General features: G+C 45.2%; 10 protein-coding genes across 12 annotated transcripts; 3 read left to right on the plus strand and 7 right to left on the minus strand.

The window, feature by feature from the left end:
- Window positions 1-2,602: 2,602 nt before the first annotated feature.
- Window positions 2,603-2,965, minus strand: BDBG_16067 (uncharacterized protein; the record flags this gene model as incomplete). Its single annotated transcript, XM_031724094.1, has 1 exon — window positions 2,603-2,965. One exon carries the CDS (start codon window positions 2,963-2,965, stop codon window positions 2,696-2,698), a length of 270 nt encoding a protein of 89 aa, XP_031575658.1. The 3' UTR covers window positions 2,603-2,695.
- A 21-nt stretch (window positions 2,966-2,986) lies between these two features.
- Window positions 2,987-3,770, minus strand: BDBG_16068 (uncharacterized protein; the record flags this gene model as incomplete). Its single annotated transcript, XM_031724095.1, has 2 exons — window positions 3,287-3,770; window positions 2,987-3,232 (listed from the first exon to the last, which is right to left on the minus strand). Exons 1-2 carry the CDS (start codon window positions 3,425-3,427, stop codon window positions 2,987-2,989), a joined length of 387 nt encoding a protein of 128 aa, XP_031575659.1. The 5' UTR covers window positions 3,428-3,770.
- Window positions 3,771-3,841: 71 nt separating this feature from the next.
- Window positions 3,842-6,556, plus strand: BDBG_00185 (COPII-coated vesicle protein SurF4/Erv29). Its single transcript, XM_002628893.2, has 5 exons — window positions 3,842-4,326; window positions 4,489-4,601; window positions 4,754-5,247; window positions 5,313-5,377; window positions 5,469-6,556. Exons 1-5 carry the CDS (start codon window positions 4,160-4,162, stop codon window positions 5,539-5,541), a joined length of 912 nt encoding a protein of 303 aa, XP_002628939.1. The 5' UTR covers window positions 3,842-4,159; the 3' UTR covers window positions 5,542-6,556.
- A 977-nt stretch (window positions 6,557-7,533) lies between these two features.
- BDBG_00186 lies at window positions 7,534-11,218 on the minus strand. 2 transcript variants are annotated; one of them, XM_031719773.1, is made up of 3 exons: window positions 11,019-11,218; window positions 10,250-10,931; window positions 7,535-10,061 (listed from the first exon to the last, which is right to left on the minus strand). In XM_031719773.1, exon 3 carries the CDS (start codon window positions 9,793-9,795, stop codon window positions 8,179-8,181), a length of 1,617 nt encoding a protein of 538 aa, XP_031575660.1. In that variant the 5' UTR covers window positions 9,796-10,061; window positions 10,250-10,931; window positions 11,019-11,218; the 3' UTR covers window positions 7,535-8,178. The 2 variants fall into 2 exon arrangements, with proteins under 2 accessions (XP_002628940.1, XP_031575660.1); XM_002628894.2 differs by lacking the exon at window positions 11,019-11,218 and having other exon boundaries at window positions 7,534-10,061; window positions 10,197-10,701.
- A 4,961-nt stretch (window positions 11,219-16,179) lies between these two features.
- On the minus strand, window positions 16,180-16,610 carry BDBG_00188 (small nuclear ribonucleoprotein Lsm8; the record flags this gene model as incomplete). Its single annotated transcript, XM_002628896.2, has 2 exons — window positions 16,180-16,451; window positions 16,586-16,610. 2 exons carry the CDS (start codon window positions 16,608-16,610, stop codon window positions 16,180-16,182), a joined length of 297 nt encoding a protein of 98 aa, XP_002628942.1.
- Window positions 16,611-17,047: 437 nt separating this feature from the next.
- BDBG_00189 lies at window positions 17,048-18,714 on the plus strand. 2 transcript variants are annotated; one of them, XM_031719774.1, is made up of 3 exons: window positions 17,048-17,165; window positions 17,267-17,749; window positions 17,832-18,714. In XM_031719774.1, exons 2-3 carry the CDS (start codon window positions 17,354-17,356, stop codon window positions 18,330-18,332), a joined length of 897 nt encoding a protein of 298 aa, XP_031575661.1. In that variant the 5' UTR covers window positions 17,048-17,165; window positions 17,267-17,353; the 3' UTR covers window positions 18,333-18,714. The 2 variants fall into 2 exon arrangements, with proteins under 2 accessions (XP_031575661.1, XP_002628943.1); XM_002628897.2 differs by having other exon boundaries at window positions 17,048-17,749.
- A 199-nt stretch (window positions 18,715-18,913) lies between these two features.
- BDBG_00190 (proline-rich) lies at window positions 18,914-20,442 on the minus strand (the record flags this gene model as incomplete). Its single annotated transcript, XM_002628898.1, has 2 exons — window positions 18,914-20,269; window positions 20,329-20,442. The coding sequence occupies 2 exons, from the start codon at window positions 20,440-20,442 to the stop codon at window positions 18,914-18,916; spliced, it is 1,470 nt and encodes a 489-aa protein (XP_002628944.1).
- A 355-nt stretch (window positions 20,443-20,797) lies between these two features.
- BDBG_00191 (uncharacterized protein) lies at window positions 20,798-22,595 on the plus strand. Its single transcript, XM_002628899.2, has one exon. The coding sequence runs from the start codon at window positions 20,885-20,887 to the stop codon at window positions 22,190-22,192; it is 1,308 nt and encodes a 435-aa protein (XP_002628945.1). The 5' UTR covers window positions 20,798-20,884; the 3' UTR covers window positions 22,193-22,595.
- On the minus strand, window positions 21,047-23,708 carry BDBG_00192 (60S ribosomal protein L1). The gene is made up of 4 exons (XM_002628900.2): window positions 23,571-23,708; window positions 23,265-23,442; window positions 22,928-23,121; window positions 21,047-22,812 (listed from the first exon to the last, which is right to left on the minus strand). The coding sequence occupies exons 1-4, from the start codon at window positions 23,587-23,589 to the stop codon at window positions 22,550-22,552; spliced, it is 654 nt and encodes a 217-aa protein (XP_002628946.1). The 5' UTR covers window positions 23,590-23,708; the 3' UTR covers window positions 21,047-22,549.
- A 104-nt stretch (window positions 23,709-23,812) lies between these two features.
- Window positions 23,813-25,883, minus strand: BDBG_00193 (uncharacterized protein). The gene is made up of 3 exons (XM_002628901.2): window positions 25,200-25,883; window positions 24,749-25,134; window positions 23,813-24,673 (listed from the first exon to the last, which is right to left on the minus strand). Exons 1-3 carry the CDS (start codon window positions 25,651-25,653, stop codon window positions 24,614-24,616), a joined length of 900 nt encoding a protein of 299 aa, XP_002628947.1. The 5' UTR covers window positions 25,654-25,883; the 3' UTR covers window positions 23,813-24,613.
- Between the last annotated feature and the right edge of the window lie 22 nt (window positions 25,884-25,905).

The raw sequence follows: 25,905 nt of genomic DNA on the forward strand, positions 1-25,905 counted from the left end.
GAAAATAACTGAATTGAAATAGATTTCTCTGATTGAATGAAAATAATTCTTTAAAGAAAATACCTTCTCAACTGTACAGACTATACTCTCTGATTAAAAAATCAATTTTCTTCTTTAAATATTGAAAAAGTTAATCATGAGAAGTTATCTTTCTGAAGAGAAAAGCTTGAATCTCTTATAGACTTACAAATAAGTGAACTATTAAAAGAGAAAGAATATGAACAGCATTTGAAGAGAATTTCTATAATTAATATAAAAGACTCTATTCTGATTTATTCAGATGACTTAAAAAATGAGAACTTGAATAGATTAGACACAGACATTGCTTATACTGAAGATAATATCAATTTTATCTCAGATTTCTGAAATCTAGACTGTGAATATGAAGTCTTTGATACTGAACTATTTGTAATAGTAAAAGCTTTCAAACTCATTGAAATAAAATCTCATAAAAGAGAAAATTATTTAAAAGAGATATAAATATTCTCTGATAGTCAAGCTGCTTTAAAAAGACTTAGAAATAGTCAGATTTATAATGATCAAATGAATCTTGAACTGATCTTAAACTCTGTTTTAAAAATTCAAAAGAGAAGAATATCAAAGCTGATAATTCATCTGCACTGAGTTCCTGCTCATATGAATATTCATGACAATGAATTAGCTGATTCAGCTGTAAAAAAGAGTGCAGAATTAAGCAGATCTATTCAAAAAATTATATTCTAGTCTTTTATGAAGAGAAAAATAAAAGAATCTTATTTAGACAAGTGAAATGAAAGCTGACAGAAACAAAAGAAGAGTATACATTATTCAAGATTTGAAACAAAACTCAAGTAGAAATCTTGTTCAATTAAATGTAAAAAGAAAATATTCTCATCTATAATACAGCTGAAACTAGAACATGACTATTTCAAATCTTATATACAAAGATTTGATGATAGATTTGACTCAATAGAATGCTTATTCTGCAATACAAATGAGAATTCTGAGTATATTATAATGCACTGTGCATTATACAATAATCTCAGCGCCAGATTGAAAGAGAAGTATAATCTAAATCAATTAAATATGAGATTCTTATTCTTAACTGAGATAGGAATTAAATACTTAATAGACTTTCTATCAGAAACTCAAGCAGCTATAAGAAAATGACTAAATTCAGAATTATCTAAATATGAAGAGGAGGAAATCAATCAGATATAGTCTGTTAAAACAGCTATATACTATCTTTTAATAATTTGTTTTATTATAGTCTTTCTTTACTTTATCTTTTTCTTTCAATTTCTTTCTATCTATCTATTTAATATGTCTATCTTTAAGACTGTGTTCTCTTTTCCTTTGTCATGATATTGTCAAATGATTTCAAAGTATCAGAAGATGTTAAAACACTGTAATTTATAAACAGTTTTTATATTCTGAGCTGGAATTTTCTGATTTTGCATATCTGAAATTGATGAATGTATAATAGTTAACTTTACAGATATAGAAAAAACCCTGAGAACTAAAAGTTCTCAGGTAGATGTCATAGTCTCTGACTGCATACATCTATAATTGAAGAATAATAATAATAATAAGAATATCATCTATTTCAGATTATTTTACTATAAGCAGAATCTTTTATTTTTATATAGAATAATTTACAGAGTCAGTGAGTATAACAGACTTCTTTATAAATCTTACTTAATCTCTGAATTTATTAAGAATCTTCATTAATACAGATATTCTACTCTTTTATTGAAGATAGTTTATTAAATCTGTATTAAGCTTTTTATTTTCATTTCTATCTGTCTTTATTTACTTAACTTCATACTGAAGTCTTGTAATTTCTAGTCTCATATAAGTCTTCTCACTTACAGAGTTATTATTATTTCAGTCACTTAAGTCTTCTATATTATCTGATATCTCACTGATATCTTCAACTGAGTCTTTGTATTTATTATTGAACTTATCAGACTGTTTCTCTGTGATGATTTTATTCAGCTCAAACATCTCAGAAGCTGTCTTCTGATTCATTATTAATATTAACAGTAATCTGTGATCTTATATTTACTGCTCTAATATTTTCTCATTTCTTCATCTTGAAAACATGTATTCTTTTATTAAGTCAGATATTCTCTCAGATCTTAGATTAATTATAAGTTCAATCACTTATAAAAAACATCTAGACACATGTAACAATACATGAAGACATAGTTGGCACATTATTTCAGCAGTTTTCATTAGCTTAATGAGGGCTTCATAATCTCTTGAAGAATAACATTGTTGTTTTTGTAATCTAACTACGCGAGTTACACTAAATAGGTTGGGGTGGCACGTGACTAGGGTAGGTGTAGTAATCACCAACATGCAGAGCTTGTGAGAGAGGTTGAACGTGGTTGGTTGTTGTTGTCTAACTAGTAGCTAGTGAAAGCTAAATATATGTGTGTGGGTCACGTGGGTTAGGGCTTGTGTAGTAGCTCCAACACCCCCCCATGCTACGCAGGCCAGTTAACCCACGCAGCCAAAAGCGCCCAAATCATTCAAATCTGCAATAATAATTAATTACACAAAGTAGAGTCTAGTTTTCTCATAAGGACTAGCTCCATACATGCAAATACACGCGAATATGCAAGAAAAAACGCTCAAATCCGTCCTTCCTGTATCTGTATTACCCCCCCAGTCATCTGAACACTGCGGGGTCTCATTTCTCATATTTTTGTCATTTTATTGTTATTGTTATCGTGGTTATCATATAGACACACTCGGTGGCCTGGTTATCGTGGGTTATCGTGGTTATCATATAGGCACACTCGGTGGCCTGGTTATCGTGGGTTATCATGGTTATCATATAGGCACACTCGGTGGCCTGGTTATCGTGGGTTATCATGGTTATCATATAGGCAATCGGTGGCCCGGCATCATATAGGCACTGGGGCCTGGCATCGTAGGCACTGTGGCCTGGCATCATATAGGCACTGTGGCCTGGCATCGTAGGCACTGGGGCCTGGCATCATATAGGCACTGGGGCCTGGCATCGTAGGCACTGGGGCCTGGCATCATATAGGCACTGGGGCCTGGCATCGTAGGCACTGTGGCCTGGCATCATATAGGCACTGTGGCCTGGCATCATATAGGCACTGTGGCCTGGCATCATATCGGTATTTCCATCGTTTTGGCGTCGATATTGGCGGTTATGGTTATGATTATGTCCGTGACATCGTTGACACCACGGGTTATGGTTATATCCATGATATCGCTGATACCACGGGGTTATGGTTTTGATTATGGTTATGGTTTTGTGAAATCTGACCTCCGGATCCACAGTATTTTTGATATTGGTATTGTTATTGGCATTGTTATTGGGCATCATTATCAGGATTTTTTTTGTGTTCTTGTCATTCAACTGAGCAATATGCTGTCTCAGAATGGCGGCTTCATTGCAGTCTGTCATATCTTCGCGTTCTGGAGGATTATCTTGGGCTTGATTATTCTTGTTGTCTTCGCGCGGTTATTGATGTTGGAAAGGATCCAGCTATCTGATTCTCTGAGATCTCTTCGCGGTTGATCGATCTAGTATTGACAGGCATTTGATATGAGGTATTTGAATGAAAGAAGCAGCTATTTGAAAAGCTTATTGTATGATTATTGCATGGTTATAACGCTTCGTAGAAGTGCAAGGGCTTCATAACCTGTGAGAGAGGTTGAACGTGGTTGGTTGTTGTTGTCTAACTAGTAGCTAGTGAAAGCTAAATATATGTGTGTGGGTCACGTGGGTTAGGGCTTGTGTAGTAGCTCCAACAGAGCTTGTAAGGCTTACATAACGAGTTCTTCTCATCCCTAGCTATGTAAGGCCTGCTGGTCTTGGCAACCATGCTGCTTTTGTTACATCATCGTCGCTGTCTTTCCGCATCGTGGCCTGTACTTGAGTTTGTCAACGCCCAAGACTACCTGGCCAACGTCCTCCCGATATATAGCTTCCCCCGGCCTGGCATTGCCCTCTACTGCTGCTTCTTCCTTTCGTTTTCATCTCAATTATCCCGCCTGTCACCTATATATTTCTTTAACCAATTCCCCTTTTGAATTCCCGCCGCGCTTCCCCCGGCGCTTGCCTCCTCTTCCGAACCCTTGTTTATTCGCCCCTCTCCCCGAAACCGAGTTCCGCCCTTCTCCCCCTTTGGCAGCCATGGCGCAAATCCGTGGCACGGCGGGATACAATCTAGGAAACCAGAACCCATTTGGCGGTCCTGGAAGAGCAGATGCCACCAGCGATCCCAGCCCGCTTGATGCGATTCGAGAGCAGACAAGCAAGATCGAGGACTGGCTAGATACTCTCTCCGACCCCATCAGGCCGTATGTTTTTGTCCACGCCGCCTCCCCCTAGGCATTCCCCGCCCGTGGAGATAGACGATAGAGAAATCCCCGTACCTCCGCAGCCACAAAGCAATCTCTACTCATATCATGTCCAGCTATTCCGTCCCCGAGGGCTAATCGTATGTCACATGGGATTTATAGCTATTTACCCGCCGTCGGCCGTTTTTTGATTGTCGTTACTTTCCTTGAGGATACTCTTCGTATCTTCACTCAATGGAGCGACCAGCTCGACTATTTGAAAGATTTTAGAGGCAGTATGTTAAGAAGATCCCCTCCCCTTTTTTAATTGAGAGCTCGATATCTTGGCTCTGTGAGCCAGTTAGCTTTGATCAATGATCTGCAGCTCCTTTGTTACCTGTCTAACCAATAAAAAAAAATTGTTTTTATGCGTCCGGTCTGAATTTAGTTCCATGGGGCATAACACATCTCTTCCTCCTCATAAACGTCATCGCAATGGTTTCTTGTTCGATTCTGGTCATCGCGCGGAAACATAGTGAATATGCCGTCGCGGGTCTTCTTGGGGTCGTCGTCACTCAGGCGCTTGGATACGGCCTCATCTTTGACCTGACCTTTTTCCTTCGCAACCTCAGCGTCATCGGAGGACTTCTCATGGTTCTTTCAGATTCCTGGGTACGTAAGCGGTTTGTCCCCGCTGGTCTCCCGCAACTCGACGAGAAGGATCGGAAGATGTACATCCAATTCGCCGGGCGTGTATTGCTGATCTTCCTGTTTATTGGGTTCGTATTTGCTGGCAAGTGGACCTTCTGGAGGATTCTTGTTAGCCTGTTTGGATTGGTTGCGTGTGTGATGGTTGTTGTTGGATTCAAGGCGAAGTGGAGCGCTATCATCTTGGTGGTGATATTGAGTGTCTTCAACATACTCGTGAATAACTTCTGGACGGTATGTCTTCCTCGCCCTCCCCTTTTTTCCGTAAATTGCAGGCGCTAATCAGAGCCTCATTTCAGCTACATTCCAAGCACCCACACAAGGACTTCGCCAAATATGACTTTTTCCAAATCCTCTCCATTGTGTAAGCTCCCCCTTTTATCTCGATTTGTGAATTTACATTCATCTCTTTTTACATCTAAAGTATCCCGACTCATCCTGACATTCCTCTCTAGTGGCGGCCTCCTCCTCCTTGTCAACATGGGACCCGGCCAATTCAGCGTGGACGAGAAGAAGAAAGTGTATTAAATCATCTCTTGCCCTCTCCTTGCCTCCCGTTTTTCTTCTCAATAAGCACGGCGTGCGGAAGAAGATCAACAGATAAAATCGAGAAAAAATTGATTCCTCAAAAAATCTTAACCCAAGCACGCAAAATGTATCGCTGCTACATAGCGTCAATCCATCACGGCATTGTCCCATCCAATCTACCCGGCAATATCTCCCTCCTTCCGGTCCCAACGTACTATCATCTCTTGCCTGATTTCCCTCTCTGTGTCTCCAATACCTACCAATATTTCGGATAAAAATCGGTTCCTGTTTTCCAATTTCCTCTACCGCCTAACTTGTTCTTTTTAACCTTCCACTATTTCGAAAATCTATTGCTTTTCTCATAGCATCGCTTACTTCAAAATCTTTATGTTGTCTGATGGTTGTCATTTTTTGTGTTGCTAGTTGCTTTGTTTGTTGTTTCTTCAGGGGTGTTTTTGCTTAATCTTACTATTTTTATTTTTACTCTGATTACTTTCGTTTTTTCTTACCTCTTTACTCTATTGACCTAGTCATGGTTTTTTTTTTTTGAGGCCTTTTATTCTTCATTTTCGTTTCCGTTATTTTTTTTCTACATCCACACACAAACTTCAACCATGCATGTATGTATGTTATCTATGTGCAATCTGATCTGTGTAAGGCCCTGTTATTGTCTGGGGGAAATTATTATTTTTGAATGATTCTTTCTATAGTTTTTCTTTTTCCTTTCCTTTGGAATGAAGCGGTCCTCCCCGCAACAATTATTTTCATCTATACGAAAAGGAAGAGGCTTTGATTCTATTGATTATTTAGTTAACTACCTTTTTCTGTTGGCTTCTCACTCTCTCTCTCTTTTTTTTTTTTTTTTTTTTTTTTTTTTTTTTTTTTTTTAATCCCCCTTAAAAGGCCAGTTAGTTCAGGTCATTTGTAACTAGGATACATTCATTCATATTAAATAGATTGTGTAATTTATTTAATTTCTATGCAACGTATCCGCAAAATCAAGCGCGATAGTTTTATCCTGACCGCTCCTTTTCTAAAGGACGTTTTATTTAAAACCTTCGTCCGATGGAAAGAGGCAGGATTAGCACAGCACTTCACCTACCTATGCTTGTCCGTGGCATTCTTCTCAACCTAACAGCGAAGCTACTCAACGCGAAAAGGGCGAGTTAAACCACATCAACTGTGCAGTCGACCCGTTGAATGACTAGCTAGCTAGGTAACTAGCTGTTGCATGGTAACGTACCCATAGCGTAGTTAATCACTATGTCATTTGAGTCAATTCATCTTATCTGTTGCAGTACTGACAACATTGATATGTCTTGCTTCTACAGCATAAGCAATAACTTTCTCAGCAATGCATATACTGATAGCTACTAGAAGTATTCACAGTAGAAAGATAAAATGTAGAGATCAAATATATAATAGCATTCAAGCTGAGTTGTAAATAGTAGTTGTGAACTCCTGTCTATATAAGCTGTGTGGCCAAGGGCCGCTAACTCCATTAGTTACACGAGGGATTGGAATAGGGGTAAGGGATCTGCGAGGAGCGGGATTTCTTACATCTATCAATTTTTCTAGTGGTCAATCATAGATAATTTGTACTATATGAATAGAGACATAATTTTACCTGAATATGAGATCTTTCTCATAGAATTTCAAGTGATTTTGATCAAGTAGTTGTATATAGAACTGGGCAGTTGCACGGTTGCACCAGTAAAATATGGTTGAGAGGTGCGGATACTTTTGCGTTAGTACAGTACGTGTACAATACGGAGTACATAGTTACATGTTCAATCCAATCCATCACCGATGCGTCAGTAAGGCAATAAATAGTAAGTAAAAGTCATGCTACGCTATATTTAGCATCTAGTCTTAACCACGGTAGAAGTAATGTTAATTATTATACATAACTTGATAGACATACTCCGTACATGTACCATACATGGAACATGGGGGATAAAAAGGCTAATTTTAGAACGGGACGGGGATTACTTATGCAGATATTAAAAATATTTTTGGGTGTATTTAATGGTTTTATTTGTATATACATGAGGAATGATGTCTTGTGCTTTGTGCGTGTGCTGGCTTGTGAGGGCGGGTAATAAATATCCAGGTGGGAAGTTGGTTGTAGGTAGTAAGTACAGGCTTCAGGCCCCAACGATGAATGAAGAAGCAACTTTCTCTCTGTCTTCGGGATTTTTCTAAACCTCTATATGCATGGGTGTATGTGTAGGTGTGGGTGTGGGTGTATTTGTATTTATGTAAAGGTAAACTTGCGTATCAGCGGCATCAAGGGGTTGAAATGGTTAGAAGTAGGTTGTAGGGAGACGAGAAGATAATGAGGTTGTTGTTGTTGGGTAGAGGTCGCTTGGAGAGATGGTGAGCCGGTGGATAATGAGCACGAGGGTCGGAGGATGAGTTAATATATATGGGAGAAGAAAGGTTGTAACAATATCCTTTTGAACAGGCCATGCAGATGGGATTCAAACAACAGCAAAATAGGGGGAAGAGTAGAAAAGTGAAAGAAAAAGGTAAAGAAAGAAGGAAACAAACGCCTTAAAACAAGAGATTGAGAAACAGCCAGCCTCCTTGTACTCCAAAAAGACGAAGAAAAGCAAAAGAAAGAAAGAAATAATATCAAACATCCATGCTCCACCGCCAAGGTCGGATAGCAGGCCTCCTCATCCCCTGCTGCTTCTCACCATTACCGTCACAATCACACCCCTCATAATCACCGTCATAATCGTCATCGTCATCGTCATCAATATCGTAAAAATACGCTGTCTCCGGGCTGCTTACTTCCACCTGTAGACTTCGTACGAGGTCGTGTGGTTTCAGGGCAATATCGAGGGTAGAGGATGGCCAGGCTGTGTGTAGTTTTTCTGGTTGATGCTGTTGAATAGAAAATGCCTTTCCACTATCGGCTGTAGCCTTTGAGGTAGGCCGGGATTGAGGTTGTGATTGTGGTAGAGGTGGTTGTTCGGAGTCTTCAGTGGGTTTCCATGGCCACTGCCAGGATGGAGGAGGGGTGGACGAGGGTTTTACGGATGAGTTGTTGTTAGAGGCCTGTTTGGAGCCGGTGGTTGCAGAAGGAAACGCAGGACGTGGAGAGACCAGGACGACATCCTCCGTAGACAATGGCGGGGGGGAGAAGAAATGATCGGACCCCTCGTGGATTGGAGGTGGTTTATCACGCCTTCTACTACTCCGTAAAGAATCTCTGAAGGGATGTTGTTGTTCTATCCATGCTGATAGACGTGGACAAGGACATCCATCAAGCTGTCCGTCGCCTTGCCGTTGCATCTGCTGTAGCCTTTGCCTCCTTCGAGGAGACGCTGATGCCCCCTCACCCTCCCCCTCTTCCCCATTCCCATTCCCATTCCCATTCCCACCTGAAACGGCAACCCTCTCAAAGCTCCCGAACATGCGATCCCGCGCAGAAGCAGAAGCCGTAGACCGAACCTTCCCCTCCATCACCTTCGCGCTGGGCGGCGGCTGCAACATCCAGCGCGTCTCTGTACGACTAACCGGCCCACAAACCACAGGCGGATGAAGGTCATTAATCGCTGGATTCCTCGCGACGTAGTACTTCGCGGAGCTTCCGGTGTCTGCTCTCCCGCGCCCAGATAAACCAACAGAGGAGCCCTTAACCTCTTCCCCTGGCCCTCCACTAGAAGCGCCACCATCACCACCACCCCAGAGCACCTCATCTTCCCGCTGGTACCGTATCCTATTCCAACGATCACCGAGTTCCTTCCTTGATGGGACCAGGTCATCCAGCACGCCCGACACAGCATCGGCTATCACACCCATGCCATTCTGAAGCGTAGATTCCTGCGATAAAGTCTGTGCGGTCGCTCCTGCAACGGCAGGACTATCGATGCTACTACCCCCCTGACTCCCCGCATCATGATCCTTCTTTCTCTTCTTGTTGTTCTTGCCATTCTGATGGTTGTTATTGTTATTATAGCTATTGTTAGTATTTCTCCGCCCAGCCCTCCTAGCCGGCGGTCCAGGCCCCAGCGCAATCTCCTCTTCCCAATATGAGTTGGTGGAGAATGGCACTGGTTGCTGGAAAACGATGGCGGGTGGCTGGTCCGTTACAAGGTCATTGTTAGCGGCGTTATGGCGAACGGCCTCGCGGTGTGTTCTTGCGGCGTCCTTTTTCCGCCTTCTGCGATCTTTGGAGGAGGCGCAAGGGGTGCAGGTTGCGTAGTAGAAGACGGCGGATTGGGCGCCGCGGAAGAGCCACATGGTGGTATATTTGTTCTCCTTCGGGGCCCTTTATCTTTTATGTCTCCTTTCTTCTTTTCTGTTTTGCAGTTTCCCTTTAACCAGGTTGGCTTTAGCCCCCTTTTTTCTTCTTTCCAGTTTCACTAATTTAGAAATGGGATCGTTGGTGAGGGTGTCGACGACCGGGAGAGTGGTGTGAGAATAGATACAGAGACGCACACATTGGCGATTATTCTAGGAGACAGACAGGTTGTTGCTTGAGTAGAGATGAGATTTTTTGTTGCTTTCTGCAGAGTAATTATGTTAGAGCAGCTTGAGTAGGTGGGACGATGGAGAAGACAATAGAACCAGGGTAAGAATAATGTGGCACTTGTTAACAACGCCAAAAAGGAGAGGAGGAATTGGGACGGAGTGTAACTAACAGACAGACAGCACAGGCTCGTTTGTCCCACCTGCCACAGTGATGCGCAGTTACCTTTGAATTGTCCTATTCTTCAGTCCAATACAGGCCAATCGTTACTATAGTATGGTATACAGACTGTACTTGGGGCCAAGTTCAATCCAGCGATGTTCTCAGTCAGTTGTACCCGTGAAGGGGAAGCCAATGAATTCAATTCCTAGTATTCTCAGTATTCTCAGATGCGGTAGCGAAACCAGCACGATAGAGAGGAGGATCATGGGGATGAACACTTCGACTCTGGTTGTAGCAGCTGCTGCTGCATGTGCGCAGTTGCTGGAGGGCAGCGGGACACCAGGTGGGGAGAGCAAGCGGCAGAGACGGAGGTAGATCTGAGAGATAAACCTAGCATTAGTAGAAAGGGTTTGTTCTCTGCGGGTATTTTTAAGGTGAGTTTCCGGGCATTTATTTCGATTGAGTTGGCGAAGTTGTTTGAAGTTGAATGAAGGTGGTGGTGGTGGTGGTGGTGGTCACAACAGATGCACTGGTACCAGACCCGGCCTTGCTAGACAGACATCGCCTGTAACTTAAAATAACAAGGTTCATTGCCTCCAATCTCCCCAATAATCTCCCCAATCATCTCCCCAGTAATATAATCCAGAGATTATCCCCCAAGAATCGCCCCAATACATCCCCCACTTTGCCCGTATCCCGGGTCGCGCGGTCTGGGCGTTGGGGTCTTCCTTGTGCATGTTCACCCCTGAGTTGAATTAATATAAGCGATTTGTCCATCACAAGACACTTTCATGATAGAATATCACTACTCCGTATGTGTGTTTTTACTCACCATTGAGAGAAAAATATTTTCCATATTTTCTTGGTCGCAAAAACTGCCCTTGTCTTTCAATTTCTGCACCTGACCACATGAATGACTGCATCGGGGCATGTGTGTCGTACCCTATAGTTATAGGTAGTGCGGAGCCAGTACATCTGTAGCGCTTTTGTTGTTGCAAGGGCTTTCAATAATTAAAATCATACCCAGGTAACTTTCCAATACGGAGTACTACGCAGCGTAAGAGAATACTACGGAGTACGTACTAGTACTACTACAAAGTTGTTCCCCCTCTGTAACGGAAACAGGGATACTTAACCCAAGCTGGTCTCTAAACCAGCCTGTGGTACTTGTACTGCAAGGATGAGATGACGGAGAACAAAATCAAGAGCAAGGGTTTGGTTTCTTGTTTCTGTTTTCAAAAAGGGCTGCCTGCCTGCCACATTGTTATTACTTCGATAATAATATATAACTATATTAACTATTATCAAGCTTTCTGAGGCAACTTTGGAAAAACTGGGACCTCCCCCTATCCACACTCTTATTTTTTTCTCGGGTGTTTGTCAACCAATTGACACAGCTGTTCATGCAAGTCATCCACGCCACAGTTTCGTTATGAAGCGCTAAGCTGCAGCTGCATGGTGTTCGGCGGGCGCATCCTGTTAGAATGCGCTACTTTTCTTTTGCTATCTTCAAAGAACTTGCTGACCTTGATGATGTTGTTCTTGAGAGAAGTTGCCACTTGTCCAGTATTATAACCCGAAATTGGTCCATCTCGGACCAGTGGGCGAGCGAATGCGGCGTATTGCTGCTGCCCTCCCCACAGGAAACCCCAAACCCCTTGAGCACCTCCTCTTCTCCAGTCACTTCGATGGAACCATCAGGGCAGTCAAAGACTTGGTGCCGTTGCATTAGTTACCCACCACCTCGTCGAGCACTGAAAAGGTCCATATTCAAAAGCTGAGTTCATATCCAGCAACCTTTACAAGCTCAAACAACCCTAGAACCCACTTCCGCCGCAGCCCTACCACATCCCAGCATCGACAACTCCAGATGTAGATCACACCGCAGATGGCAGGCCAGTCTCTTGGAACATTGTAATGATGAAGTAACTACTAGCCCCCGTTGGAACGGTGTAACGGCGAGGGAATTGCGCTCCACGTATTGAAATGGGGAAGGGTTAGGAACGGTGGAGGGGGAAATCAATGAACGCCATTCTCTATGGAGGGATTTGACGCTCAGATGTAAGGTCGATCATCGATCATCGCCTCAAGGAGTTCTAGTGACTGACTGCCTTTATTTCAGTTACCGCGAAGTCGGCAGTCGGACATGAGGTCGCATATGCGATGTGGTTGTCTGGAGCAAGAACACAGACGATAGCAGCATTAAACAGACCGAAGAAAATTCAGACAAAACCCCTCAAGGCAACAGATCCTAGCCAGATGGGAACATGGCCGAAACCACCACCTACCCCATCCAACGAAATAATTGTATCTCAATCAATCATACTCGGTGGAATGATGCAGTCCCTTAGCGGTGCCCCCCACTTCCCTTGTTCCTTTCGCGCTTTCCCTACTTTTTCCAACCATTGACTGGAGCTTCACAGAGGGGATAGGCCCAATAGAGCAGTACTCAGGACTACAATAACAATTGTCCTCAGGATGGAATAAGAAGGCCTCATGCTGTAGATGCCCTAAGGGACACAAGGAGCGGAGAAAATCATCAATTGATAGAGATAGCTAAACAAGTTTACATAACGATAGGGCTAGCGACCACTGACTGAGCAGTCAACGGGGGCGGAAAGAGATAAAGGAAAGCTTGCAAGAAAAAGGTGTGCAAGTGAGAAGCCAACTAACTGCTAAGACTTCAGTAGATCAGGAGCGCAGCCTCTCTTTCAACACAACACCCAGCAATAAGACCAACATAACAACCTGCTCCCCAACCCTCTCATCTGGATAATTCCAAGGTTTTAGCACGTCTCTCCTTCATTCAGTTAGGTAGATAGATAGGTTGGACATAGTCATTTGATTGGCAGAGCTTGCTTGGTCTTTACGTATCTTGTTGCCGCCTTGTCATTGTGCTCAGTGAGTCGCGAGTATTAGCTTGATGGCACTGGTTGTGCAGCCGGAAGAATGTGCCTTGAAGCAAAGTTCGAGTGGAACCCCCATTGTCCAAGGCCTCAGATTGCTCGTGGTCCATATTTGCTGTCAAGCGTATTCTCATTTGTATCTGCAGATTTAAATGAGAGGAACTGTATGTGGGACAACCTTCCCAGGATTGCTAAATATGAGGCACATGGCCGGCCACTCAGGCAAACCTTACCATTTTGTTGAGCTCCTCAAGCAGGGAGAGCCTGTCTCACCCATTAAAGTCTCTGAGAATTTACGCACGGAGGAATTCTGTCTCAGGGACTTTGGTCTGGTAATGAGACTTGGTGAGCTCAAGACAGACAGCCACACGCTCATGGAATTTTGCTCCCCAGCTTGACTTCATTGAAAAGATCCAAGTTTTGCTTGTGGCGTGTGGAGCTACATGGTTATCTTTTCAGAGCTTTACCTTGGCTATACGTACGCCTTTCCCCAGTGGATATAAGGGTGGGGTAATAACTGGCATGGTCAGACGGTTGGGCCCACTACCTGAGTAATGGAAGAGGCATTATATCTGGTCTGAAGATGCCTTGGATCCCTGGTATGATCAGGGGACCGGGGCTGATCCAGCTTCAGATCTCGCAGCAACAATTGCACTCTTTCGTCCTGAGGTTGACCTAATCGGGCGAAAACATTGTGCACTCCATTTTGTCTAAAGGATTTGTTTGGCTCCCAGAGAAACATCTGACAGCAGCACAAACCCTACATGACCCCTCATTCAGGGTTATTATGAAGATATACAATTGTTGATATGATCTTCTTCTCGTTTCTGTACGACTGCTATTTTTCCTCGCACTTTCTGAGCTTCTCCCTTCTTTTGATCCCTGGCGGTCGTGGAGATGGAGACCACAGAGGTCAAAGAGGTTTTGATACCGTTTGATCAGGACGTTCGCGTTGTCGCGTATCAAGGTGTCGTAATTGTATATATCTCATATGCACCAAGATTACACCGATATTCATCCTAGCTAGTTACATACAAAATATAGGGCTTTTATAATAAAAAGAATGTGTGATCCAAGAAGCTAGCAATTAGCGAGTATTAATGAGCAATTGTAGTTGGCCGATTAATATAGGAAAAGTAGTAGTAATACGAGGTTTAGTAGGGGTCATAGCGTACGACCTCTTATATCCCAACCCAAGGATTCTACAAGGTAGGGCTGGCGGCTAGTTAGTTACCGATTAGCTACATCTCAGTAATTGGCCAAGATTATGTATTATCATCAGGCGCATCAAGGTGACCATGACAGTGTCACAGCCCAATCCAGGCAGAATAGAATATAGCATGAAGCAGTATCCATTCCCCAATTAGGTGGGCTGTTAAACGACAATTCAAAGTACGGGGAAGAAAAGAAAAGGTTTTCAAAAAGCAACAGCAAGGTGCTCTGAGTGTTGATACCTTAGACACTTGATCCACATGACTAGCCCTGCTTTCACTTGGAATATTTAGATCAAGGCTTGATGACATTAGAATCCCTATATCTCCACTTAGCTTCAGTCAACATTATCATAGTTTTGGTTGTTTTCAATTATTAGATATAGGGTGAGCATCCCCTTGATGGAGACGATGTATGTACATGTACATGTACATGTAAGAGCGCATAAAATCTTCGATGGTGGCAAGATTGGGAGCTGGCTGCTTTTCAGGAAGGCATGGCACTCCTCCCTCCCCAATGACGTCCAAGTCTGTCATCCTGTGAAATCCATCATCCATCCAAGTCAAGTAGAAGGCAGAAGAGGTAACAAAGTGAGATGGGTCCATATTGTTTATACACTCGTCCAACACACTCTCTCGACGATGGATTGACTCATCAGGATACTTGTTCTCATTTCAGACACTGTCATTCGCCCGACGCTCGCCTCTCCTCTCTCTTGTAGCCGTTTGTTCTAGCGACTGAAAGTCTATATCTACCCGAGATTTTGGCACTCTGAAAGTCTGGCGGATCATGCACGCCCAAGGCTCAAAAGGAAGGAAGGCAACAGGAATTTTGGAATACGGTTAAACGAAGCGCAGCATAAGAGGGAAGATTGTTAACTGATGTATGAAGAACAACCCCGGACAGGATCAAAAGAAGGGGGGAGGATAAAGATGCAGGCGACTGTAGCCATGCTGTTCCAGGAATAGTGGATGGCCCACCACTCCTCCCTCGATTGACCAGTCTGAGTGCTTTCCACATCATGGACATGGCAGTGGTATTGCTAGCTAGCAAAAACTGGCATGCAGCCTGAAAATGAATTGCAGAAGATAAGATCGCGCGAGCGAACCACCTTGAAAGGGTGAGGGCAGGAGGGAGCCGCTCGCAGATTTTTGATAGCGTTGCCTACCTAATTATGTAGGTAACGTTAAGGGTTGGGGGGTGCTCCGAAACGTCGTATCGACAAGAAACGCCCTATTCATGAGGGAAAAAAAAAAGGAATTCATTCCGCGCCCTCCCTCTCTCTATCAGAGTTCCTTCCATCCCGATCACCTTTGCTCGCTCTATCATAACCCATATCATGTCGCCCGACTCGTCGATTTGCCGACTGCTGGTCCCAGTTCGAGGGTGCAGGCCACAGGCTAAACTAGGTGCCTGGGTGCGTTTTTGACGTGAGGAAGACTAAAAGGAACAAAGGAGGCTTCCTCCAGATCTATTTGCCATTGCCTATTTCCCAAGTCCTTTCCCCTCCCCATTTCAACTCCTGTCCAGGTAGTCGACTCCTTGAGTCGTGAAATTTTTTCTCCCTTCTCCCCTTTTGCTCCGTGAATAAGTCAATCCTGCTAGACCATACCCGCACATCCAAACGTAGCGGCCAGCTCGTTGGGAATAAAATTGGGGGATATCCGCCTCTCTTCCCCCTTCCACGCCCTTCCCTACCACCCAAATGTAAGTTTTAACGGTGGGGGGCGGAAACCAACGAAAAGGCAACAAAAAAAGAAAAAAGAAAAAAAGAAGAAAGAAGAAAAAGATCAAACAAATATACACACAGAGCATGCGGGCCCTCCACCTTTTATCCCCCGGAACAAATGACCTAAAAAAGAAATGCCCTTGCTCTCAGATATTCTTCGTGCCCTTAACCACCTGCCCTTTAACCTTAGCCCAGTCAATGCCGCCATCGATTTCCTCGTCGACTTCGCCGCAGATGACGACGTTGTCGCCGCGTATTAGATAAAGGCCATGTTCGACCTGCGAGCTGGGTTCTGGGTCATCGGGGGTTCGTATTATGCGCTCGACGGTCTGTGAGAGGACGAGGTTTGTGAGCTGGTCGGTGGAGAGGAGGGTACCGATTAGGGTGCGGCCGTCTACTGTTAGGATGATGACCTTTTCTGTTTTGGGCGCGGGAGGGTTAGTGTATATTTATATATACATATATTTGAGCTCCAAACGGGATGGATGGTTGCTTGTTGTTTTTCCTTTTTGACAACAGCAATAGTAGCGGAGGATTAAAAGGGTACTCAACTATTTATGTAGTATTGGAGGGACATGGTTAGTATGCAGCTAGCTATTCGAGTTCCTAGCCCCTGAGCTCTCTTCAATTGAACAGTCCTCCGAACGAAAGAGTCGGATGTAATGTCCCCCGCCCAACTCCTATCCGGGGCAAGGAAATTGCAGAGCAATTGCAGCGGTCACCGGGTGCGGAAGATAACTTCTTGCATTGGGGAGAGATAGATAGATTAGCAGACGGAGGACAAATGAGAGATAGTCCGCTAATCTGTATAAAACCGAACTTATTCAACTTGAGTCCCGGAAATATCACTGCTTCGTCCAGCGGCGGAGGTCGACAAAAGGCATAGACCCATGAACGTTGGCAGTTCTCTACGGAATAAATTAACGCCGAAACATTACGTTGTGGGGATAGCAATGACGTAATTTAGAGGTTCAACGCTGAACTCTAACTTTTTACACTTTGCCGGCCACTAACTCTGATTCTAACTATCGTTTACTATGTCGTTAATCTTTACTCCGTACTCTTGGGGAAACTGGACGGGAACTGATTCTATTACTTGAAAACGCTTCTGCTCGCAGTCTGCTCAGGAAATGTCCGATATCCCTCACAAGGGCTGCTGAAGAGTTCTCTCGAGTTTCATCTTCTTTCACCCTCCAAATCAGTAACTCCATTGTAACTAACTGTTCAGTTCAGCTAAGTTAGTTCCTTCTCAATGATACCCAACTCTCATAGTTGTATTATTATTATTAGTACGCAGCGACGACCACGACGACGACGACGATGACAAATCCTATTTTATTACCTCACTCTGATAATCAGAACGGCCGAAAGTTGGAGCTCCTAGACATCATACGCCAATTCCCAATAGTGTCCGTCCTTGTCCCTCATATGGGTCTTGGTGATGTCTTGAACCTATCCCGCGTCAACTCCCATTACAGAGCTGTTCTTCACGGGTTTGCGCTCCCCATCTCGGATCCTGCGGACTTGATCAACCCGGCCAACAGTAGCCGGCGCATCAGACCGGATATTCATATTGGAGACCACCAAACCTTATACTGGAAAAATATAAAGAAAAGCGGACAGCTTATCTGCTCAGAACCAACACACACAAGAGGTTTGACGCCACATTTATGCAAGTACTGCTCTTTGCCCGTCTGTGAAGCGTGCATCGTCAAAGTAGGTCTTCATTCCCCCTCTTATAGAAAGTATCGTATAGAGTGACCACTTTGTAACATTAATGCAACATGCAACAAAACAGGAATCCTTCCGCCAATCCACCTCAGCATACAAAAGTCGCACCCGCCCCTTATGCATCGACTGCTGGCTCTCCGGCCAACCCCACAATGGGCGGCGACCATCTGCACCACCGTACCACAATGATGCTTCCAACCCCGTAGCCAGCGCATACTGCATCTGTACCGCCAAGGACGGCTGGATGTGTTCGAAGTGTCGCGAGATCCAGGTCCGGACGGGCCAAGAGCCGATTGCGAAGTGTAGTGGTGAAGGGTGCGGTGGGCCGCCAGGGAAGGATAATGGTCGGAGAAGGATCTGTCTCTGGTGTCATTTGCCGCTGGTGGCGCGGCCATCTATGGAGCAGTCGCGGGAATGGTATGCGGAGAGGCATGCGTTATTGGAGGATGGTCGGTGGGATGAGTTGAATTGGGATGGCGAGATGGAGTATGAGATGGAGGTGGATGGGGGCGGAGGATCGGAAAGGGGATGGCAGAAAGATATAGAAGCAAGACAGAGTGCGCGCTAAAAGCAAACATTGTTTGGTTGAATATTCTGATCTGAATGATTGAATGAAGTATCAAATTTTTTCTATATCAGCAGAACATAGCATTAGCCACAAATCCATTAACCCTCTCTCACGCGGAGGATTGCGGTACAAAGAAAAAAAAATTAAAAATCTCAAGAAACGGGATAGAATCGAAGATCAAAGCCTTGTTCTTTTGGCTAGTAAAGAAGATTCAAGAGAGCTAACCCAAACCTCACCCAAGTCTAATGAAATTGGCAATTAACATTGCTAAGCTACCATACATCCTAGATTCCCACTTGTAGATATTTATATCCCCCTATCCAAACAAAACTCAGAGAAAGGTTAGACAGGGCAAATCAAGACAATTTTTTTCAACGGTTCGGTAACCAGTACCAAATCCCCATCATGCACGCAAAGTAAGGACAAAAGGACAAAAATTGGGGAAGAGGAATGGAGAAAAAAACAACGTCCTCACCCCATCAACTCGCACGGTTCGAGCTAGCTAGATGGACTAAAGGCAAGTGGCTATTTATCAAATCATGTTGTTTACGTAAAACGTACAAAAACGAAAACCTGTCACTTCAAACCAACGCTGAAAGATCCAACGGAACACTACTTCCCCTGCCAGCCCTATACAACTTCTGCCCGCCACGGAACTCCCTTGGTTTCGGAAATAGCGACTCATTCTGGAATCTAAATCTTGGATCCTCGATCCGTATTCTCTGTGAACTGCTTCGCGTACTACTGCCTCGAGAGCTGGGATGCGGTGAAGAACCACCGTTTGTAAGGGTATAGTTGCTTGGGTCGAGCAGGGAGCGGTTAGGTTGTTGTTGCTGTTGTTGCTGTTGCTGTTGCTGGGGTGCTTGATATTGATTTTGTTTGTCTGCGAAGGATGAGGGGCGAGAGGTGAGTGGGGTTGATAATAAGGATGATGTTCGCGCAGAAGAGGGAGGGGATGCTTGCGGTGGCGGGGGCGGAGGTGCTGGGGGAGCGGATGGAGCGGACGTCGGCGGTGGGGGTGGTGGATGAGATGATTGCGAGAAAGCATTTCTAGCGGCCTGCATTGCTATTGAGGCTGTAGAAGCTGCTGCGTGCGCCCCGTTGGCAACAGGCGGAGCGGCGGGAGACGGGGGTGGAGGGGTAGATCGTGATGGGGGTGGCCGGGGTGCAGCCGCTGCTGGAGGAGGTGGAGGAGCAGACGGTGGGGGAGGTGCAGGCAATACGGATGAAGGTGGTGGAGGAGGAGCCGCGGGTGGAGGTGGAGCCGAGACCTTTCGAGAAGAGACCGGGGGGGGAGGAGGAGGTTTCGATCCTAGAAATGGAGGCGGTCGTGCAGGCGTCTCCGGAGCCGATTTGGTAGAGAGATATGATATTGTGGATGATGGTCTTCCAGCTGGATGCGGAGGTACCTTTCGTAAATTTGCAACTAGAGGGTTTTCAGATGGTTGTGGAGGGCCACCGCCCGGTGTTGGAGGTGGCGGACGAACGTTTGGTGGCGGTGGTGGAGCAGTGCCAGTGGGAGCCCAAGGGCCTGGCTTCCGAGAGCTTTCAGAGTCGGAGAGATATGACGCATCTGCACTCGCACCTGTATCTATGCCGCCACGCTTCTTTAGCTTAGGCATACCCCCAGCAAATAACCCACCTAATTGCGGCGCTGAAGGGAGTGTGCCGCTTTCATCAGCATTGGTACCGGCCCCAGCTCCAGCCCCTGCACCTGTACGACCTTGATCACTATTACTCCGCAGTCTATTTCCGCCAGGGACAGGAGGGGCTAATCCACCGGGAGGTTTGGGAATGCCAGGCACGGGCGGGGCTCCGCCGATTGGAGGACCGCTTGATGCACCGGACGACTTTCCAACCATAGGTGCTGATCTGTCATTTGTTACAGCTTTCCTAAGACGAGGAGCACCTTTCGAGATGTCTGAAAGAAGGGCACCCTAAAGAACGTATTGTTAGATTGGGGGCCATATTGGAGAGGGAATTTAGGAACGCCTACCCGATCTTGTGTTATTCCTATAGGCCTGGCTGGTAGGTTACCACCAGGAGGGGGTGGAGGAGGAGGACCACCAGCCATAGGAGGCGGCGGGGGCGGGGGAGGAGGGGGAGGCATGTTGCCGTGAAGCCGCGAGATCAGTTGCGCAGGCAGTCGTTATGGACGGAGCAAGATGAGAGGCGGAAGGTTGAGAGGAGGTAGGTCGCCAAGGCTCAAGAGACAAAGCCTATTCGTAGGAGGTAAGAAGGGAATTAACGCCCGCAACACAGTTCCAACATAGGATCGTAGATAAATATACCCGGTGGGTATACAGTGGTGGAGATGGAGTAGGGTGCTGTTGCAGCAGATAAAGAGTTGTGGGCGAACGCAGTATGGTATGGTATGGTTGTTCATCACCGCTCGGTCATGGCTTGATTTGGGGCGCAGACAGCGGCTTAGGTAAGTTAACTAGTTAACTAAGCTAAATTGGACTGCGGCTGCACACGCCCGGTCATCGGATCTCGATCTATCTCACCTCCGGCAACGTTTAAAGACAGCTACAGAGTGTCTTGCTTCTGGAATGAAGCGCATTACGCTTCAAGCCCCGAGAAGGGCTCATGGCTCAGTGTGCCAACTCTGCCAATTTTCGAGATCCTTTCCCCGTCGACACAGACGCCTTCATACTCGTTCAATTCCAACATCTCCCCGATCAAACATCCTAGACTCAAATGGACCCCAACGACGGAATTTCGGTCCAGCATTTAATTTGCAAAATGGAATTGCGCGAAGTTTTGCATCAGGCGTTGCTAGCACGAGTACTCGTGGCGACCCTGAGGCCATGTTTCAGGAAGTCTTGAAAGAATTTAATACCCTAACCTCTTCCCCGCGCGTTCCACCTGAGGAAGCCGTCGGCCAATTCCTGCAACGCTGCAACGAGCTTGTGAAAATCACACTCACAATCAGCTACAAGACAGTTTCACATCCCTCCCCGCGAGGCGATAATAGTGCCACGTCGTCCCTCCTAGATCTAGACGTAGAAAACGGTGGGAATGGAACCGCATCGGACGTACAAACCGCGCCTAAAAAATCAAAGAAAACGCCCTCGCAAAACCCAAACCTCCAATCTAAAATAGCAACTGAAATATCATCAATGCTAAATAACTTCCTCCGAGATCCCAAAATTTTCATTTCGCCAGATGTCCTCCGTCAATACACGCTGCTGCAGTCACAGCTCAAGCAAGCCGACAACTTCCCCGAAATCTTCTCACTTTACGCCACGAAACCGATTCCTAACGATAACGGCTCCACCATCACCTACCATAAACCTAACCCCAAAACTGTCAAGAACGCAATCCCGCAAGACCTTGCAAACATCGCCCTCGACACAGCCATTGAGAAAAAGAACCTACCCCTCTGCCTTGCCATCATCGACGAATCCTTCTGCAAACAAGCCTACTACCGATCCAAGATATTCCGCAAAGCTGCCCTGCCATTGACAGGTCTAGCTACTGCCCCAACAGCGGCTTATGCTGCATCATCATACATATCGACCCTCCAAACGGCTATGGAACCCAGCACTGCACTCTGGGTGTCGTTCTCCGCAATTCTTGCCTATATAGGATTTACGGCGTCTATTGGCATGGTTGCGATCACCACGGCGAATGATCAGATGATGCGCGTGGTGTGGATACCGGGCATGCCGCTACGGGAGCGTTGGTTGCGCGAAGAGGAGCGTGCGGCTATGGATAAAGTTGCGGTGGCGTGGGGGTTTAAGGACCCGAGGAGGATTGGGGAGGAGGAAGGGGAGGAGTGGGAGAGTCTGAGGGAGTTTATTGGGATGCGGGGGATGATTTTGGATAAGACAGATTTGATGGAGGGGATGGAGTGAGTGGGAAATGGTAGCTGGGCATATCTGTGTTTTGATTTCATAAATTGTCAAACACGGATTGTATGCTGTATGTATAAATAATTATCACATTTACTCATCTTAGAATTGTTCTTCAAGAGATATGGCTGCGGATGCCTGCCTACGTTCCTAAACAAGGGCAGAGGGCAGGAAAATATAGCTAGCTCTACGCTCATGAATAAAAAGCTACTAAATCCAAGTGTAATTCAGGCGGGACAATCATATTTGATTAACGTATATTCTACATATACCTAATTCCGCCCAACTTGACACCAAGACATCACAACCACGCAACCCAACGCGAGAGAAAAGACAGCAGCGCAAAAGGAACGCTTGCATCTAATACAATCTCTTTGGCGGGGACATGGAAGCCTTGATGGTCAAGCTGCCAACGTTCTGCCATCCCTTCTTCAACAAACTGACCAGGTAGTTGATGGCCAACATGATGTTGGATATCAGTTCGTCCTCAGTCATTCCGACATTGCCAACGGCAACACCGAGACACAGAACCTTCTTCAACTGGAACTTGATGGTGGACTTGACGTCGTTGATCTTGTTGGAGAGGTCTTCGGCGTGGGAGACGGGTGTGGGGAATTTGCCAGCTGCAAGACACAGAGGGTCGTTAGGGCTATTGCTTCATGGAACGAACTGTAACATTTGAGAGGGATAATAAAAAAAAGAAAAAGAAAAAAGAAAAAAACAAGGCGAAAAACCTACCCTTGGAGAGACCAGGTCCCAAAAGACGGGGAACCATCTTGATGATGCTGTCGGAGGCGATGAAAGCATCATACTTGCGCGCCAGCTTCTTGATGAGCTTCTTGTTCTTGTTCAGCTTCTTCAAGTCCTCAGTGGACATGGAGTCGATACCGAGATGCTTGGCACGATCGATATCATGTTGGTCACCGAGAACGCTATTATTCATGTCCAAGTCAGTATAAGTATACCCTTCAAGATACTAGTTTCGCTATCGCTTCTTCTTCCAGAGTGCCAGGTATTGGTGTGGTGTGAAGCGGGTATTGGGTTTTAAAAAAAAAAAAAAAAAAAAAAAACCTACCAGATGCTCATTCCAGGGCGGGGAACGGAGGGCAACTTGATGGTGCCGGAGAAACGCTTGTCACGCTGAGGATCATAGTTCTTCAAGCCGATCTGGAGCTCGACGGTCTCGAGGAAGTTCCTCTTCTTCTCGTTTAGGGAGTAATCGAGGATTTGTTGCACATTTTGGCGCACTCCGGCTGTGGTGCGAATTAAAAAAAAATGAGACGTCAGCTTTATATACACACGACTTTTTTGTATCCATCTACCCAAGGAGGAAAACGTTATTTTATGAGCCCGGGTCTGTTCATCGAGAGTTTAAACATACCGACTGTAACTTTCGACATGATGGCGACAGTCTTCCAGAAGAAATTTGATTCTTATGGTGAGGATTTGCGCTTGGGAGAACAAGATCAAGCAGTAGCAGCGGGCAGATGTTGAAGAGGAAATATGTGACGAGTTGTGGGTGCGGAACTGTCTAGTCGCATTCGGTCTAGTTTAGCCCTAATCTATTCCATCACGTGACTTCTCTTTGGTAGCTAGAATCTTTTCTGAATTATGAAATACTGAGTATTTTTTAATATGGAACAGAGAGAAAACATTAACTACAGATTTTGATATGCACAGAAACTGTACAAATGTTAGTCGGAGTCCCCAGAACGAAATTACGCGCAATTTGCCTACTCTCCTGACTTTCTGAACATATCTTTGACACTCCATCTAAAATGCACACTCACTACAGAGTACACATCTTGGACATAATCCAGTCTGGCTGTTCTCATCCCCATCTCAACATGAAGTTTCTTAGTGTAGACATGTAGATTAGAAGGTTAACAACAGATATTAGTATTAGAATGAGTTAGAATGAGTTATATAATTGCAAAAAATAGGAAAAATCAATATTATGAGACGGCGCAGAGGGTGAGGTGCTGGATATCCATAGTGCAAGTACTTTTAATGGGCGCACTGTCATAAGGTCCGAGTTGGAACCACGCTGAGCTGTTTTTCCAGCCTGAGCTGGCACCACAATCAGTTTTGTTGGCATCGTGTTCAACTGCAACCCGTGAAACAACTAGTAGAGTGCATAAGAAGCCATATTAATAATTAATTCTTTCCATCGAATTATTATTAGTGTTACAAAAGGTCAAATACAAACTAAATGTGGTTCATGTCATCATATTGTGAGAAAGAAGAGGGATGGAAAAAAAAGAACACGGCGCAAAGCCTTGCACTATCTCGCTGTCCAGATGCTGCCCTATTTACTCCTAGTCACCAAAAGAATTAATTGGAAAATCACTGAGAGTTTATCACTAGGAAAAGGCCAGGATTCCATCGACTTCTAATTCCGGATACTTTATTTTCAAATCAAGTCTAATCCGAGTAGGTGACCTCGATCTTAGCTTTCTCTACAACGTTTGCCCACCCAGGATACTGATTTCCGTCAGTCTGCATCGTTTCTTCACTACACAATAGTGGGGTTATAAAAACCAATTGGAAAAAACTTACGATTGCTCTAGCCCAAAGACAAATGACATCGCCAGGTTGAAGGGTACGAACAAAGCGGTTTCCCGACCCGCTACCAGTATCTTCATTCTCTGATTTTGCTTGTTCGTGTTCCTTACCACCATCGCCATCTAGCATCCATACAATTTCATGAGTTTCGGTTTCTCCTACTGCAACCTTATTTTTCTGAACCGGCCAGATCAACATGTTCCCCTTTTCGTCTGCCGCGAAATCCCACCCGAATGGTCGATAGGCTTCAGAGTAACCGGCGTATGTTCTGTCAGGGACAGGAGGCTCCACATTGGGTGGCGGCTCTACCCCGGCGCCCGAACGATGTTTGCGACGGAGTATCGTTGCTTCAAACCATGAGAATGCGCCATGGTATGTTCCTAAATGGAATTTCATGTGAGGTCAGAAGACTGTCAATACCGGGATACTCGAGAATGTCGCAAACCTTGTGTGCCCGCTTCACCACCCCATCCCTGATCATGGCTAGCGATCTCAAATCTTACGGCCTTAATCCGCAGATCCCTTAGCTCGCCTCCGCTCTGCTTCAACTCTCTTATCTGAGGCCCTTTCAGAATCAACCCATACACCGCGGGACCATGTGAGCCGATTCTGTAACCAGCACGGGGGTTAAATGCATGTATGTCTTTCACAGAATAGTCGGCAAAGTCGAGGACTATGTCTGCAATCTCTGTAGGGAGAGCAGGGTGGGTTGCCTTGAGTATGGCGCGGACTTCCCCAACGTCAGCTGGGGAAGGGGAGTAGGTGGGAATATTTTCAGCCCTGGATTCATTGGGAGCATCGGGGGCAGTCCTGTTAGTTGGGCGAGCTGCGGTTTCGTGCGGTGCCGCAACAAGCATATCTGATAGGTTCACCATAAGTCTCCGAATAATAGCTGGCATTGTGAGGAAAAACAACCCTTATAATTTTGGTGGAAACAGAGAGCGCTTGGAAGAGAAGTAGTTAACTGGCGAAACGATTTAGCGCCTTAGACTGCTAAGAGGCGTTGGCCGATTGATAGTGTAGATAGCTGCAGAGCGTCGAGCGATCTGATCTCACTGACAAGAAGAATATATCAGTGTTCTTCTTAGAGAGTGTTTGTTCGGTATCTCGATACACATGCTGAATCATGACGATGTATGTTACTACCTTAC

The sequence above is a fragment of the Blastomyces gilchristii genome (genome assembly GCF_000003855.2).
Source record: "Blastomyces gilchristii SLH14081 genomic scaffold supercont1.1, whole genome shotgun sequence".
Classification (NCBI taxonomy): domain Eukaryota; kingdom Fungi; phylum Ascomycota; class Eurotiomycetes; order Onygenales; family Ajellomycetaceae; genus Blastomyces; species Blastomyces gilchristii.